Source organism: Lithobates pipiens, unplaced genomic scaffold, assembly GCF_037356315.1.
Source record: "Lithobates pipiens isolate NorthernLeopardFrog02 unplaced genomic scaffold, aLitPip1_a1.2 Scaffold_25, whole genome shotgun sequence".
In the NCBI taxonomy this organism is placed as follows: domain Eukaryota; kingdom Metazoa; phylum Chordata; class Amphibia; order Anura; family Ranidae; genus Lithobates; species Lithobates pipiens.
The window spans coordinates 225231011-225248225 of NW_027507787.1; the positions used below are offsets into that span (position 1 = coordinate 225231011).

The window sequence follows — 17215 nt, forward strand, 5'->3', positions numbered from 1 at the left end:
CCCTTGATATCTGCGGCTATTTTCATCATGTCTGTGAGGGTGAGAGGGTGATCTGTCGGTGCATCTCTTACCTCCTCCTCATATGCGGATTGAGAGTCCTCGCTGAACTCGTCCTCACCACGAGGCAGCGCCATCTTGGATAGGGCCTTGCCACGGCGAGGCTGTGTTTTAAAGATGTCTGGGATGCTCCTGGTGCTCGGTGTCGGTGTGGAACGACGGGAGCGGCTTCCAGAATTGTGGCGGGCGGATCTGTTCATGATCTCCGGTGGTTATGGTGGATATTGTGCTATCAGGGCTGAGGGTGTAACGGAGCTCCTCTAGCCTGCTGCCATCCGCTCCGAGCTCCAAGCCACGCCCACCTAGCCATTGGCATCATTTCTTTCACGCTGCACTCCATGAACGCTTCAAGTCTCACTTTCAGATTGCTCTACTGCAGGGTAGTCTTCCCGGTCACAATTGCAGATTGACAATGGTAAGAGCCGGTGGTGCGGAGGACGGTCTATGTGGACAGCTTTACCCACGGATGCCTGCATACTTAGATGTCCCTCTTATAATCATCAGCCATGTGAGTTGCTAAATGTTGTACCTTCATTAAATGTAACCATATTGCTACACTTAGAGGCGCCTCTCTTCTCTTTTATACTCTGTAGCTCCTGCTGGATTTTGCTTCTAATCCCCTTGTGGAGGCTTCCATTTGTGGATGGACATTTTAGGGTTACACAACCTATCACATTGCTAGAATCTTTTTATCTGGACTATAAACTGAAGGACCTATGAATAAATGGTTGTGAAACTAATCATTTGAGTTTCCATTATTTCTTATGGGGAAATTCGCTTTTGATATAAAAGTGCTTTGGTTTATAAGCATGTTTCCAGAGCGAATTATGCTCACAATCCAAGGTTTTACTCTACAATTCAATACAAGAGGAAGCAGAGGGCCCTGCTCATTAGAACTTACAATCTAAGCCCTTGTACACACGGTCGGAGAATCCGTCGGAATGTGTCCTATCGGACCGTGTCGTCGGATAATCTGACTGTGTGTGGTATGCATCGGACTGATTCCGTCGGACCCAATTTTCCAACATGTTGGAAATATTTCCCGACCAACTGGTTCAATCGGACATACTCTGATCATGTGTAGAGAATTTTGATCGGACCAAGTGCCACGCATGCTCAGATCAAATTCCTACATCAAAGCTATTGGCTACTAGCCTGAACGTAGTCCCATCGTAACGAAATTACGTCATCACATTCTGAATGATCGGATTTTTCGACAACTTGGTCCGACCGTGTGTATGCAACAGTTTCGGACAAGATCCGACGGGCAAAATCCGACGGACAAAATCCGATGGATTTGGTTGTCGAAATCTTCGACCGTGTGTACAGGGGCTTAGAGGGAAGGTCAAGTGACAAAAAAACAGTAATAACTGTGAGGGATGGGTTGATGGAGAAAATAAATGTACAGTTAAGTGGGGCCTCTCTGAAGAGATGAGTTTTCGGGGGTCGTCTGAAGGTGGACAGAGTTGGGCAGATTGGAGAAGGGAGTTCAAGAGGATGGGAGAGGCTCTGAAAAAGTACTGGAGGCAAGCATGGGATGAGGTGACAAGGGAGCTAGAGAGCAGGAGGTCTTGAGAGGAACGGAATGATTTGGTTGATATTTAAAGACTAGGTTAGGGATGTAGCCGAGTTGTGGATGGCTTACACCAAAGACATAAACCAAACACCAGCATTAGGATCCTTATTTTCATTTGACAGTTACTTTCAACTAAGTCCATTGAGTTGGAAAATCCCATCACATGGCTAAAATAAAGATCATTATCCATGTGTGTTAAAGCTTTGTGAATTGAACTTTAAATCTGAAGCAGTATTGCACATTTATCAGCGATAAGGATATTACAAAACAAAAAAATGAACTGTACCTGCACAAAATAGATTTTCATGCCAAGAATTCTTCATTTAAAATTCACTTTTAAACTGAAATGTAATTCCTTACTTAGCCTCAGTGCACTATGCTTCATGGTAAACATGAGAGTATTTTTTTTTTAAAAAGAACATGATATTCATATTTATGTTTTTGCAGTATGTAATAAGTTTTGCTTTTGTTTTACCTTTACAGGAGATATAATGGGCACAGCATTGCAGAACCTGGACCGTCTCCTGGCCATGCCATATGGGTGTGGGGAGCAGAACATGGTCCTCTTTGCCCCCAACATCTTTATTCTGCAGTATCTGGAAAGTACTCATCAGCTGACCGATGAGATAAAGAGCAAAGCCATCAAATTTCTTGAAAGTGGTGAGGCATTGTGAAATTACTTCTTTATTTTTCTGCGAGGATTGGTATGCTATAAGTTGCCATAGTGGCATATGTTAAATGAACGGTATTGAAAGAAACACAAGGTGATTTTCCACGCATCATAACATTTTCATTGTTGGATGTGATTGCGCCATCTTTAATATTATTATTATATAGGATTTATATGGCGCCAACAATTTGCGCAGCGCTACACAAAATAAGGCAGACATTATAGTTACAATACAATTCAATACAAGAGAAATCAGAGGGCCCTGCTTGTTAGAGCTTACAATCTAAGAAGAAGGGTCAAATGATACAAAAGGTAATAACTGTGGGGGATGAGCTGACCGAGAAAATAAAACACACACAATATATCAGTTTGGCGAAAGATAGGCTTCTTTTTTTTTCCCTATAGTTACATTTTTATTGTGTACTGTTCCAGACATCGTCACGTCTCTGGGTGTGATGACGTCAAGAACAGACCACGGCACAAGACTGCTAGACCACGAGGGGGGCAGGAGCCACAGGGGCCGGTCTTGTGCAGGGAGGATTAGATAAGCATATCTCAGCTGTCCAATCCCCTAGACTAAAACTAGCAATTAACCCATGCAGTACAGGCACTGCCCCAATACATGGGGGAAAAAACTGTCTTCCCATAAATTATACATTACAGGCATACCCCACGTTTAAGTACACAATGGGAATTATTTACTAAAGCTGGAAAGTGCAGAAACCAATCAGCTTCTAGGTTTTATTAACAAAGATTAATTGAACAAGCTGGGGTTAGAAGCTTGTTGGTTTCTATGCAAAAGTGAGCCTGATTTTGCACTTTCCAGCTTTAGTAAATAATCCCCATTGTGTACTTAAAAGTGGGGTATGCCTGTAATTTAGCATATTCTATGCATGTTGAAGCCTCCCTTATGTAGGTATCCAAAAGCCCCCAGCCCTGCTGCTTAACCACTTCCAGACCGCTTCACGCCGCTAGAAGTCCTTACTTAGAAGAGTAACATCGTTGTTATAGCAGCAGCTACTGTAGCTGCCATAACCCCAGTTTCCTCTTCTTCGGCCCACTTTCCGATAAGAGGGGTCTCTGCAGTGGATTCGCCGCAAGATCACTTTTATCGGCGGCGGGAGAGGGCCACCCCCCTCCCGCTGCTTACCGGTGTCCTCCGGTCAGATTGGATCTTCACCTTTGCTAGATATGGAGATGCGTGAGGGGAAGATGGCCCCCACCCATCTCCATAACATTGCAGGGCGGAAGTAACGCCAAAACGTCACTTCCGCCCATAGCTCTTAAAGCTCTTATTACATTCCTTGTAATAGGAATAATAGTGGCACATTTTTTTTAAAAACAGTGCAAAAATAAAAGATAAAAGGTAAGATAAATAAGAAGAAAAATGTTTATATTTTCAACGCTCCCCATCCTGCCGAGCTCGTTTGCAGAAGCACACATATGAAAATGGTGTTCAAAGCACACATGTGAGGTATCACCGTGATTGGTAGAGTGAGAGCAATAATTTTAGCCCTAGGCCTCCTCTGTAACGTAAAACATGCAACCTGTAGAATTTTTTAAACGTCGCCTATGGAGATTTTGAATGGTAAATGTTTGTTGCCATTCCACAAGCGGGCACAATTTTGAAGCGTGACATGTTGGGTATCAATTTACTCAGCATTATGAAACATTATCTTTCACAATCTAGAAAAAAAAAATTGGCTAACTTTACTGTTGTCTTATTTTTTAATTCAAAAAGTGTATTATTTCCCAAAAAAGTGTGCTTGTAAGACCGCTGTGCAGATAAGGTGTGACAGAAAGTATTGCAACAACTGCCATTTTATTCTCTAGGGTATTAGAAAAAAAATGTATAATGTTTCTGGGTTTTAAGTAGTTTTCTAGCAAAAAAAATGTTTTTAAGAGACTTGGTCCTTAAGTGGTTAAGTGACACTTTACATTATTCCCTTTTAAGTCCTTCTCCAACTGCTACATTAAAAAGTATGTAGTATAGACCAGCACTGACAATAAGTAGACCCTCCCCAAAGGATAGAAAGTTATGATCTGCAAGGAGGGAGAGGGCAGTGCTAAGGATTACTTTACTGAAGCAGTCAACTTTGCTAGCAAGTTCAAAGGCACTTTGCAAATCAATAAACAATTGTAACCATCTGTAAAACCTAATTTTTCTGAGTTTTTATCGACCAATAAGATTCCATTGCATTTTTTAGCATGCAATGGAAAGAAAAATAACTTCTGGCTGCTTGTCATCAACAACACAAGCCCATTTCTTTACAGAAACGCTAAAATTATTCTGACACTTTATAAAATAAATGTGGGAAATATGTTAAAGTGTAGCACTTTCAAATATGCAGTCCACTCACCAAATCTTTGTTTTAGGATTTTATTGCATACTTTTATTTACAATAAATTTCGAAACATTACACTTAGGGTTAACCTCAAAGGGGGTTTCAACATTCCTCAGCCAATCAAGTTCTTCATACCAGCCTCCTGGCTTTCTCTGTTCTTAGAGGCTTCAGGCCATCGTCTGTCTCTCCTGCCCAAAATTCTCACTCTTTTCAATTCTTGTGCAGACATTTACTTCTGTATACCTTGCAGCAAACTTCTACATTGTCCTACACCCTGACTTCTGGACAGAGACCTCTTTTCTCACCAACAGTGGAGCCCTGAACTACAGTCAGCTTATTCACAAAGATCGTGTACACACCTGCACACTCAGTGTAATAAATTGCTGACAAAACTTAGACCCTGGATTGGAGACTTCAGCCCTCCTAAGTCTATACAATGCTTCCTACAGGCAGGGTTGAATGGGAGACGTTCAAGACAAAACATTGGTCCAATTCCAGGATGTGTGACATCTATCATAAGAGCAGATCCAGAAGGCGGGACTTTGTGTGTCTGTGAGCGCCAGACAAATCAAATAAAAGCAGTCACAGTGGGTGATCCCCGCTCTGTGTGATGATACAGTCAGCTCTCCTCCTCTTCCTCTCTTTTCTCTGATCCCTGTGCACTGGTGAGGCTGCGCTGATGGGCACTGATGAGGCTGCACTGAAGGGCACTGGTGAGGCTGTATTGATGGGCATTGATCAGGCTGAATTGATGGGCACTGATGAGGCTGCATTCATGGGCACTGATCAAGCTGCATTGATGGGCACTGGTGAGGCTGTATTGATGGGCATTGATGGGCACTGGTGAAGCTGCATTGATGGGCACTGATCAGGCTGCATTTATGGGCACTGATTAGGTTGCATTGATCGGCACGGGTAAGGCTGCATGGATGGGCTTTAATCAGGCTGCATTGCTGACCACTGATCAGGCTGCATTGATGGGTACCGGTGAGGCTGTATGGATGGGCACTGATCAGGCTGCACTGATAGGCAAAGATAAGGCTGTGGGGATGGGCACCGATGAGGCTGCATTGAGGGGCACTGGTGAGGCTGTATGGAAGGGCACTGGTGAGGCTGCTTGAAGGGCAAAAATGAGGCTGCACTGATGGGCACTGGTGAGGCTACATTGATGGGCACTGATGAGGCTGTGTTGATGGGCACTGAAGCTGCTACATTGAACAGGCTGAATTGATGGGCATTGGTGAGGCTGCATTAATGGGCACTGGTGAGGCTGCATTGATGGGCACCGATGAGGATGCAGTGATTATGTTGTTAAAGCGGAGGTCCACCCTAAAGTGGACCTTCTGCTCATTGGAATCCCCCCCCTCCGGTGCCACAATTGGCACCTTTCAGGGGGGAGGGGGGTGCAGGTACCTGTACAGTACAGGTATCTGCACCCACTTCCCGCGTAGATTCTGCAGAAGGTACGCCCCTTTCCGCAGAATCCACGCCCCTTTCTGAAAGTCCTCCCACTGCCTTCTGGGAAATACACGGATCCCAGAGACAGCGGGGACAATCCTTATTGTGCAGCGCGACTCGCGCATGCGCAGTAGGGAACCGGGAAATGAAGCCGAAAGGCTCCACTTCCTGATTCCCATAGCCAAGATGGCGGCGGCAGCACCCGAGAGACGATCGAGTGATCGGCTTCGGGTGCCGACATCGCTGGCACGCTGGGCGGGTATGTGTCACTATTTTAAAAGTCAGCAGCTACAGTATTCCTAGCTGCTGGCTTTTAAAAAAAAAAAACGGCGGAACTCCCGGCGGACTCCCGCTTTAATATTTATTTTTGCAACGTAATTCTGCATAAAACATTTAACAGTGTAATTTCATGTGATAATTTATGAGGGTGTATTTAGGGGTGGAATTAGGGTGGCAGGGTAGCAAGTAACTCTTAAGACCTGGCTAGTAGCTTATTGCAGAAGTTTCTTGTATAATGTTTAAAACATTTACAATTTGTATGTTTTGTTTAGGATATCAGCGACAGTTGACTTACAAGCGTGATGACGGCTCATACAGTGCCTTTGGAAAGAATGACCCCGAGGGTAACACATGGTGAGTGCCATGATTTACAATGTTTTGGCAGACAATAAGCTCATAAGATTGATCCAAACCCTAACTGGGCGATGTTTAATTTGCACTATGTTTTATAAACAATTGACATTTTTTTAACTGCCATCATTTTGTGCTCTTCAGTAAAAAATAGCATATTTCCTAAAGTCTACAAATAGTTTACTCAATCTGCTCCCATGGTCCTGTTCTCAGGGTTCATATCTGCCTTTTCAAAAGCAAACATCTACAGTATGTCCCCTCCTAACCAGAGTTACCAACATGACTTAGCTTAAGGTATAGAGGCTAGACCATATTTTGATATCAGTCTAAGCCCTTGTACACACGGTCGGCCATTCCGATGGACAATGTCTGATAGGACCGTGTTGTCGAATAATCCGACAGTGTGTGGGCTCCATCGGACTGTTTCCATCAGATTATCCGACGGACCAAGTTTTCCAGCTGGGCTATGAAATTTTCCGACAACATGATCCGATCGGCCTTTGTCCGATCATGTGTAGAGAATTCCGATCGGACAAAGTGCCACGCATGCACAGATCAAATTGCTAGACCAAAGCTATTGACTACTAGCCTGAACGTAGTCCCGTCCTAACGAAATAACGTCATCACGTTAAGTACGATCGGATTTTCTGCCAACTTTGTCCGACTGTGTGTATGCAACAGTTTCGGACAAAATCCGACGGATTTGGTTGTCGGAATGTCCAGGTGTGTACAAGGGCTAAGGGTCCACCAGCTTGGGGCTGATGTTTCAGGATTGCATTATGTAAGTTAGCTAACCTCTGTTAAAGGGGTTAGTTGGAAGCTCAACTCATTTACTATCAAATTTGAAGTGTAACTCATGAGACCCACTTGTAAGAACATGTACAGTAAAATATAAGATACTCAATATTGTGTATCCTTTTTCCTTTCCATTGTTGGGTTTACTTTTAGGTAAAAAGAGGAACACAAACAATACTTTGAAACATCAAAAACATGGGTCTCATTCGGCGGGTAGTCGTGGCCACCAAGCACTGCAGCCAATTTCATTCCTACTGCAGACACTGCCTTTGCAGCTTACGGGGGAAGAGTTGAGGGATGGTGTGGTAGGAACATAGTGTAATTGACTCACCCAGACAGAGGCTTTTGGAGGGGACTGCAGGCTAGCCTACTGACTATGGGCCCTGGCTTTTAAAGGAACACTCCTTGCTGTGAGGTGTATACTGGGAAGACCCTTGGAGTAATGTTACTTTGGATTCAAGTCCATATCTCCCCAAGACATGCAGACTCTGGGACTCTAGGCTGCTCCACACAGTCAGACTCATAGCAGATGTTAATTTTATCAGCTCAATCACTTGTCTTCTACACATTGTTAACTGTGCTAATTAACTGACCTATTGTCTGCTAGCAAACTATTGTGGGGATGTGTTTACACGTGGGCTAATGTCTATTGTACTTTGTGAGCTCAATGCCAGTCTGTTGCTGGGGGTCTTCTGCTATTGTCTGTTTATTAATGTGTTATGTGTTTTCTGCTAAGTATGTCTGTTCCATTGTTAAATTGTTATTTGGGTCACCTATTGTCTGATTAACTGGTTCCCGACCAGCGCACGACGATGTACGTCGACAGAATGGCACGGGCAGGCATATTGGCGTACATGTACGTCCAATCTTCAATGGCGCCCTGCCATCGGGAGCGCGCTGCCGTCGGCGCACTCCCTCGCTGGTCGGGACCCCCGTGAGTCCGGTCGCGGGACCCGTGGACTCGATCGCTGCGGGCATACCTGCGATCGTCTCACGGGACGGCTGAATGGAGGAAATGCCGTGTAAACAGCATTTCTCCATTCTGCCTAGCAACTAGTGATGCTGATCTCTGCTCCATGTGATTGGAGCAGAGATCAGTGTTCAAAAATGAAAGCCCAACCCCCCCACAGTTAGTAACACACCCCTAGGAACACTTAACCCCTACACTGCCACCCCCTGGTTAACCCCTTCACTGCCAGTGTCATTTACACAGGAATCACTGCATTTATATAGCAGTGATTACTGTATAAATGACAATGGTCCCAAAAATGTGTCAAAAATGTCCGATGTGTCCGCCATAATGTCGCAGTCACAATAAAAATCGCTGATCGCCGCCATTACTAGTAAAAAAAAATAATAATAAAAAATTATTAATAAAAATGCTATAAAACTATCCCTATTTTGTAAATGCTATAACTTTTGCGCAAACCAATCAATAATCGCTTATTGCGATTTTTTTTTCCCAAAAATATGTAGAAGAATATGTATCGGCCTAAACTGAGGGAAAAAAAAGTTTTTTTTATATATTTTTGGGGGATAGTTATTATAACAAAAAGTAAAAAATAATGCGTTTTTTTTTCAAAATTGTCACTCTATTTTTGTTTATAGCGCAAAAAATAAAAACCGCAGGGGTGATCAAATACCACCAAAAGAAAGCTCTATTTGTGGGAAAAAAAGGACGTAAATTTTGTTTGGGAGCCACGTCGCACGACCGCGCAATTGTCAGTTAAAGCAACGCAGTCCCGAATCGCAAAAAGTGGTCTGGTCTTTGACCAGCAAAATGGTCCGGTCTGTAAGTGGTTAATCACAGCATTGTCTGGGTGGGCATTGAGTCACCTAGGCTGGTTAAATGACTAGTTAAAGTGGAGGGCCACCCTGAAAAAAAAAAAACATTAAAAATCTAAAAAAAAATCTAAAAAAAAAAAAAATTAAAAAATATATTTTTTTTACTTACCAGAAATGTCTGTTGCTAGGCACATAATCCTAATCTGCCTCTTCCTCCTCCACAGAGATCTTCTTTCTTCTCTCCTCGTTGCATTGTCTTCTGGATAATGGGTCGCGCTGTGTTCTGGGAACTGTGTGTCCCAGAACACAGCGCGTCCCATTCACAAAGCGCTGCGCAACTCGCGCATGCGCAGTAGGAAACGGGCAGTGAAGCCGCAAGGCTCCACTGCCTGTTTCCCTTAGAAAGAATGGCGGCGCCGGGACCCGGGAACCGAGGGATGGGTCGGCCTCGGGTGGCCGACATTGCGGGCGCCCTGGACAGGTAAGTCGGCTTATGACGGCTGCTGACTTTAATTATTTATTTTTTTAAACGGCCCTCCTCTTTAATTAGCTCATATTAATTATGTTTCTGGTTACAGTTTGTATTGATCGGGTAATATGATCAGGAGGGGATGTCCTACTATGGGATTTAAAAGTATGTGTTTGAGTTTTAAATAAACAGTTCCAGTTTCGTGGCCAAACGAGTCCTGCTTAGTTTTTGGTTGCAGTAGGTGGCTATAATATCTGATATCTATGTTCAGACTGGAGAAAGTGGTATACTGACGGAAACACTCAAGTGGAGTGTGGGAAGCAGCTTAACCATGTGTTTTTACTATCCTTCAACTGCATGTGTAAAGACTGTATGTCCACTCTACTCAATTATCTCAATTATCTCGATTATCTCCTACTCTATTAGCTTTTAGACAAACCCTGAAAACCATCCTCTTCAGAGATGCATATCCTACCCACATCTAACAATTTTATTTTATTTTCTTTATCTGAACCTCCCCCCACAGTTATTACCTTTTGTTTCACTTGACCCTCCCTTCTAGACTGTAAGCTCTAATGAGTAGGGCCCTCTGATCCCTCATGTATTGAATTGTATTGTAACTGTACTGTTTGCCCTCATGTTGTAAAGTGCTATTTAAACCCTGTATAATAAAAAAATAATAATAAAAAAGCCTAAAGGCAACTCCAGAGGTATCATCATCTTAATATCAGATTGTAAAGCCAATAAACACAGTGGCTGTCTAATTTCTTTTGTCAGTTCAATGCTTGTAGCAGAAAAATAACTATATAGAAAAAATAAATAAGTAGAAAGATTACAGCAATAAATCTTTTACAGCGGAGCTGCTGCTGAAGGCTGCTGCAATACTGCCCCACATGTAGTCTGCACCTGGCCATGAATGATCATTAGTTCTGGTTCTACTACCAATGCCGAGGCATCCTATGATCCTCAGTCACCAGTTTCTCAGTTTTACCTAAGTGAAGGAAGTATATTGTGATAATTGGCTTAGGTTTTAATAAAAGGTTCTTCTAAATACATTTGTTTCTCTATCCTACAGGCTATCTGCATTTGTAGTGAAGTCCTTTAGCAAAGCACGGCCCTACATATTTATAGATGAAAGTCATATAAAACAATCTTTTACCTTGCTTCAGAATATTCGTAAAGAGACTGGCTGCTTCCGCAGTGTAGGAAGACTACTGAATACTGCTATGCAGGTGATTTTATTGTCATGCTTACAAAACAGCATATGCAAATTGTGATACAATGTTTATCATAGACCTGGTTATATTATAAAGACATAGTACCCTATGTGTCATAGTGTCCAGATACTTGAATGTCCAGATTTTGATGTTTTGTTGGTTTGAATATGCTATCCTTATCTAACCTTATCAGCAGTTCTTGTGTAAGAAAATTTCTTTGTATAAGTTTAACAGTTTATTTATATGTCTGGGAAAAATGTTAAAAAATACATGCTGCAAAACATGCACATTTCCAAACCAATGAAAATTAAATATACTGTATATACCAAAGTGCATATTTAACAAAATTCACAGTAGCGCAACAATAACACCTAATTAATTCAGTGTTCAATACAAAAATGTAATGAACGGATATATAATATTCCATGTGTAATGAAAAAAAAAATTCCAAAAAAATAAACTCCCATGTGTTTCTGTTATAAAATGTTGCATACAAATATCCTTCATACATTTCTGTCAAAATATAATCTGCTACATTTCTTTGGTAACAATCACCCAAATCCATGTATATTATTTACTGTAGTCTGTGTGAAAGTTAGAGAGTCTACAAACTATGATATTTGTATTTATAAATGCCCTAAAATGCCAGGACAGTACAAATACCCCCCAAATGATCCTTTTTTTGAAAGTAGACAGTTCAAGGTATTTCGTAAGAGGCATGGTAAGTTTTTTGAAATTGTAAATTTTTTTGTCACAATTTTTTGGAAAATGAAAAAATAATATTTGTATTTAGATACAAATATTTCTAGTATCTAGGCCGGATACCAAGCACTGCAATCAGTGCACCAGTGTGCACGAGCGGGGCAATAAACTGGTACATCTTGGTGCCTGCTCAAGCCTCTGGCCATCAGTAAAATTACTGTTGGCCAGTCAGCAAATGGTTAAAGAACTAAAGCTCAGGAAACTATGTAAATGATGAAAATCTTTAACATGTCTTCACTCTTTTTTTTGCTACGGAAGCTTATTTGAAATAAAAACATATGTAAGCAATATAGGTCCTAGCTTCTTGGTAGAAGAGATACAAAACCCCTGTTCGTATTCAAGTATTACAAAAATTCATGTCTACTTGATGTCCTCAAACATAATTAATCCAATCAACTAAATTAATTTGGAGGACACAAACTTAGCGTTGTGATTGAAATTAAGACTGTACAACTTCTTGGGAGTAGGTTCATTCTTAAATAAAAAATAAAAAAAAATTTCTTTTCTTTTACTTAATCCTCTTCTTTAAAGTTTCAGTCTAATAAGACTTAAAAATTGGTCTTTATTACAGGGAGGAGTGAAAGATGATGTCTCCCTTTCTGCGTATGTGACCATGGCTCTGATAGAGACTGGTGTATCTCTGGAAGTAAGTGATCATCAACATTTAAAATATTGTTACATTCCTGTATATGTTGTACCTAACCAAGAGAAAAGATGATCTTGCAAAGTTACTTCCAAGCATAACACCTTAACCAATTGCCTAATAGTAGGTGTTGTTAGAATGTGTGTACGGTTGGCCACTGGTGCTTCATTCCAGTTATTGTTAGACTGTAACACGTCACCCCTGAACATGGGTGAACAACTGAGCTTGAAGCAGCTCCTTTTCATGTTGTTCCATGTAATCAATCTGTCCCTAAGCAGGAAATCAGATATGACCTTTTTTGGGGTATGAGTAGAAAGGAATATACATATTGACAAAAAAGGTGAATGTTAATCTTTTTATCTAATGGAAAGTAGGGATGATCTCCAGATTTGGGTCGAATATGAGTTCAATCCAAGTCGTTTACCATTTGCCAAATGGGTGAACTAAATAACCAATTTTGGCCAGTTTGCCCACCGGCCAAACTTCCAGCTGCTGAAGCTGGAAGTCATTCCTTTAGCAGTGGTATTACTACCGCCACTAAATGGCAAATTTCCACTGATTGCTGGGTGTTGGGTTGCACAGCTCCATTGTTTCAAAAGAGACTTGAGGTTGCCTGTCGACAACAATATCGTCACATTTTAAAAACATGAACAAAATTCCCATATGATTGATATGACACCTCCTTTTGCACTGAGGGCTAATGAGCCAAAATCAAATAGTCTCTTAATGATGGTCGATGATTTTGCTTAAGTAGTATTCAGTCAGATCTTTTTATTTATTTTTTGGTTTTGTATAGAAAGGTGAATAGATAGCACCTCTTTCAGTTTTTTATTAATGTCTCTCTCTGTTGACAAGCTGTCCCCTCGCTATATGTCTTTTTGACCTCCAGGATTGTGAGCTGAATTATCCCTTGCCCCTCTCCAGATTGCCTTCTCCACATATTTTGAAGCAGAATTCAATAGGGAATGATTGCCACCATTACAATCACCAGTGGGCTGTATGGAAAATCATTTTAGGGAGGGTAAACAAGAAGCTCAATTCACAACAATGCCTTGGGTGTCACAGACAGTAAGTTATAGGAAGGTTTCCCAACAAGAGACACAGATGGCAATATTTCTAAACTGAGAAAATCATTTTGGCTGCAGTTGTACTTAAAATGTATTTAACCACTTCCCAACCGTCCGCCGTCATATGATGTCCTTGACTTTGTGCAGGTATATCTGAATGATGCCTGCAGCTACAGGCATCATTCAAATATTGTCTTTTGCAGCCGGCGATTCCCTACACCATAAGAATCATCATATTGGCTGGTCAGCCACTTGATCGTTCTTGCGAGAGGGGACATCCCCCCCCCCCCTCTCGCCACCCTCCGTTGTTTCTACCGACTCACCACAGCCATCAGTGAGTCGGAGAATGGATCCACTGGCCCCGGATGTATACCATAGAGATTTCCGGTGGACTAGATGGTTGCCGGAGTCTCTGATTGTTTGAAGGCCAAGCATGATGTTATGACACGCCAGGCCCGGCCTCTGCATTCAAACAAATGGTGCGCGCCTCGGCTGGGAAGCCGAGACCATTTTTTTTATATTTCAGCTGTCCCAGCCTAGAGGTGAGATGTGGGGTCTTGATTGACCCCATTTCTCACTGTAAAGAGGACTGATGGTGCTATATTCCTATTACAAGGTATGTTTACATAAAAGTGACCAAAACATTTTTTTTTAAAGTGTCAACTAAAAAAATGTAAAGTAAAATTAACAATACATTTTTTTTTTTAAGTGCCCCTGTCCCTGTGTGCTCGCACGCAGAAACGAACGCATATGTAAGTCCCACCCACATATGAAAACGATGTTCAAACCACATATGTGAGATCACCGCGAACGTTAGAGCAAGAGCAATAATTCTAGCCCTAGACCTCCTGTTTAACTCTAAACATTTTTAAAGCTTCGCCTATGGGGATTTTTAAGTACAGAAGTTTGGCGCCTTTCCACAAGCATGTGCAATTTTTTTAGCAGAGACCCTAGAGAATACAATGGCGGTCATTGCAACTTTTTATCTCGCTCAGTATTTGCCCAGCAATTTTTCAAATGCATTTTTTGGGGAAAAAAACAGTTCCATGAATATAAATAAAAAAAAACAATAAAGTTAGCCTCATTTTTTGTATAATGTGAAAGATGACGTAATGTCAAGTAAATAGATACCTAACATGTCACGCTTTAAAAATGCGCACACTCGTGGAATGGTGCCACACTTCAATACCTAAAGATCTCCATAGGTGAATTTTTTTATAGGTTACATGTTTAGAGTTACAGAATAGACCTAGTGTTAGGATTATTGCTCTCACTCTAAGGTTTGCGGCGTATGTAACCTGTGTGTATCTGGCTCTGAAACTAGCCAGTGCTTCACCAGCCACTGACCTCACCGCACGTCCCTGGTACATAGATCACATCAGATTCATTATGCATCTTTATCCTCTTGATTACTCTTCCAAATTTTTAATTAGGAAATACTGAGATTTCATACTAGTTTATTTATTTCTAGGATCCTCTAGTCAGAGACGCAGTGTCCTGTCTGCGGAAGGCTGCTGCGGATGTGAGCAATGTATACACTTTGGCTCTGCTGGCCTACACCTTTACACTGTGCAGAGAAACAGAACTCAGGGCGGCTGTATTGGAGAAACTGGAAGAAAAAGCTATACGAGAAGGTGAGGAATAGATTTACTAAAATGATTCTAGGCAGAAGTCATTGTATACTTTAACTGAAATTTTTTTTTACGATTGTTTTCAAAAATTTAATTTATTCAATTGCATCCTTCTTTACACCCCTCTTCGGTTGGGGCTGAAACTGAGTGCACTGATTATTAAAAGGGGGAAAGAATCAGATACAAAGATAATTACCCTGTAAGTGGAAAACCTATTAAAGGTGGGATTTAGGCCAAATATATTATTATTTTTTAACCTTTTTAATCACTTCAGCCCCGGAAGGATTTACCCCCTTCCCGACCAAGCCCTTTTTTTTTGCGATATGGCACTGCATTGATTTAACTGACAATTGCGCGGTTGTGCGACGTTGTACCCAAACAAAATTGACGCCCTTTTTTCCCACAAATGCAGCTTTCTTTTGGTGCTATTTGATCACCTCTGCGGTTTTTATTTTTTTGCAATATAAACAAAAAAAGATTAAGAAAAATAAGTTTTGAAAAAAAAGCAATATTTTTTACTATATAATTATCCCCAAAAAATAAAAAATAAAAATAATATATATATATATATATATATATATATATGCAGCAGACAGATCGGACACTGTTGACACTATTTTGGGACCATTGACATTTATACAGCGATCAGTGCTATAAAAATGCACAGATTATTATGTAAATGTCACTGGCCGGGAAGGAGATAAACACAAGGGGGCGATAAAGGGGCTAAGTATCTTCCCTCAGTGTGTTCTAACTGTAGGGTGTCTACAGTTAGAACACACTGAGGGAACACACATAGACCACACATGACAGAGATCTACTGCTCAAGTGATCGGGAGTAGTGGTCTCTTACATAGGCATCTGCCTCTCCGTGCCACGATTGTGGACATCTAATAAGTAAGAACATAAGTAAACAATAAAAATAATAAAAATAGTAAAAACAGTGTATATGTATATGTGTGTGTGTATATATATATATATATATATATGAGAGAGGCTGTGTTCACTTACATTGTTTTTTGTGTTTGGAGACTAATATGAGATGTTTATATATATATATCAGGGATATGCAATTAGCGGACCTCCAGCTGTTGCAAAACTACAAGTCCCATGAGGCATAGCAAGACTCTGACAGCCACAAGCATGATACCCAGAGGCAGAGGCATGATGGGACTTGTAGCTTTGCAACAGCTGGAGGTCCACTAATTGCATATCCCTGATATATAAATAAAAATCTCATATTAGTCTCCAAACACAAAAACAATCTAAGTGAACACAGTCTCTTGAAGTGAATACACAATGTGAGTGAACAAATATTTTGTGGAATTTTCACTCAGGTGCAACTCCACCTTGAATCATGTGAAATGCTTGCTTACCAGAGATCGAGACTCCAAATTCTAAGAGTCTAGACAAGCATGAATGATACACATAAGATCTATTTGGTTCCCTCTGTTTGGGCTGAATAGGATAGCGTTATGGCTGACAATGAAAATCACTCCAACTCACAAACCATAGGGGAAAAAATGGTCCACATAGTGTAAAACGTCATGATATTTTATTAAAAGAAGATGATACTAAGAACTCACACAACTCCAGATATAATCCAGCATGTAAAAAATCAATGGTTCGGCATGCCCCTGAGGACGTCAACTCTGACTAAATGGGTAGGGCGGAGTCCATATCTGTGATGTCACCACGCAAGTTGACCCTGTCTACATGTGGACTCATTTCTGGGAACTATTGATTTTTTTTTAAATGCTGGATTTTATCTGAAGGTACACTATATAGTTAAATGTATGTGGACATCCCTCCAAATTATTGGAGTTTAGGCAATTCCAATAATGATTATTGTCAAAGCTAAACCAAGCAGTAGAAAAATATGTTTTAGACAATTGTCACCCTGCCCTGAACTAGCCTTTCTTAATATAAGTATTGATAACTACCCAAAGGACTACAGACAGGTTGTAACGCACATGCTTCTAGCAGCCAGGTCTCTAATCCTAAGGCGGTGGAAGTCAACATTAGCCCCCCAACCTATCAGAAGTAACCGATATTGTTCATATGAACCAAACTAACGAAAAAAACTTCTATCTTTCAATTCACTATCATA

At 41.1% G+C, this 17215-nt stretch overlaps 1 protein-coding gene across 1 annotated transcript in view; it reads left to right on the forward strand.

Annotated features, from left to right (window-relative positions):
* The window catches only part of LOC143930924 (alpha-2-macroglobulin-like), a 143004-nt gene that overhangs the window by 93361 nt on the left and 32428 nt on the right, over positions 1–17215 (forward strand). The window contains exons 24-28 of the mRNA XM_077455615.1: positions 2117–2293; positions 6658–6739; positions 10861–11017; positions 12336–12410; positions 14946–15108. Coding sequence (XP_077311741.1) covers positions 2117–2293; positions 6658–6739; positions 10861–11017; positions 12336–12410; positions 14946–15108 — 654 coding nt within the window. The remainder of the gene's footprint in view (positions 1–2116; positions 2294–6657; positions 6740–10860; positions 11018–12335; positions 12411–14945; positions 15109–17215) is intronic.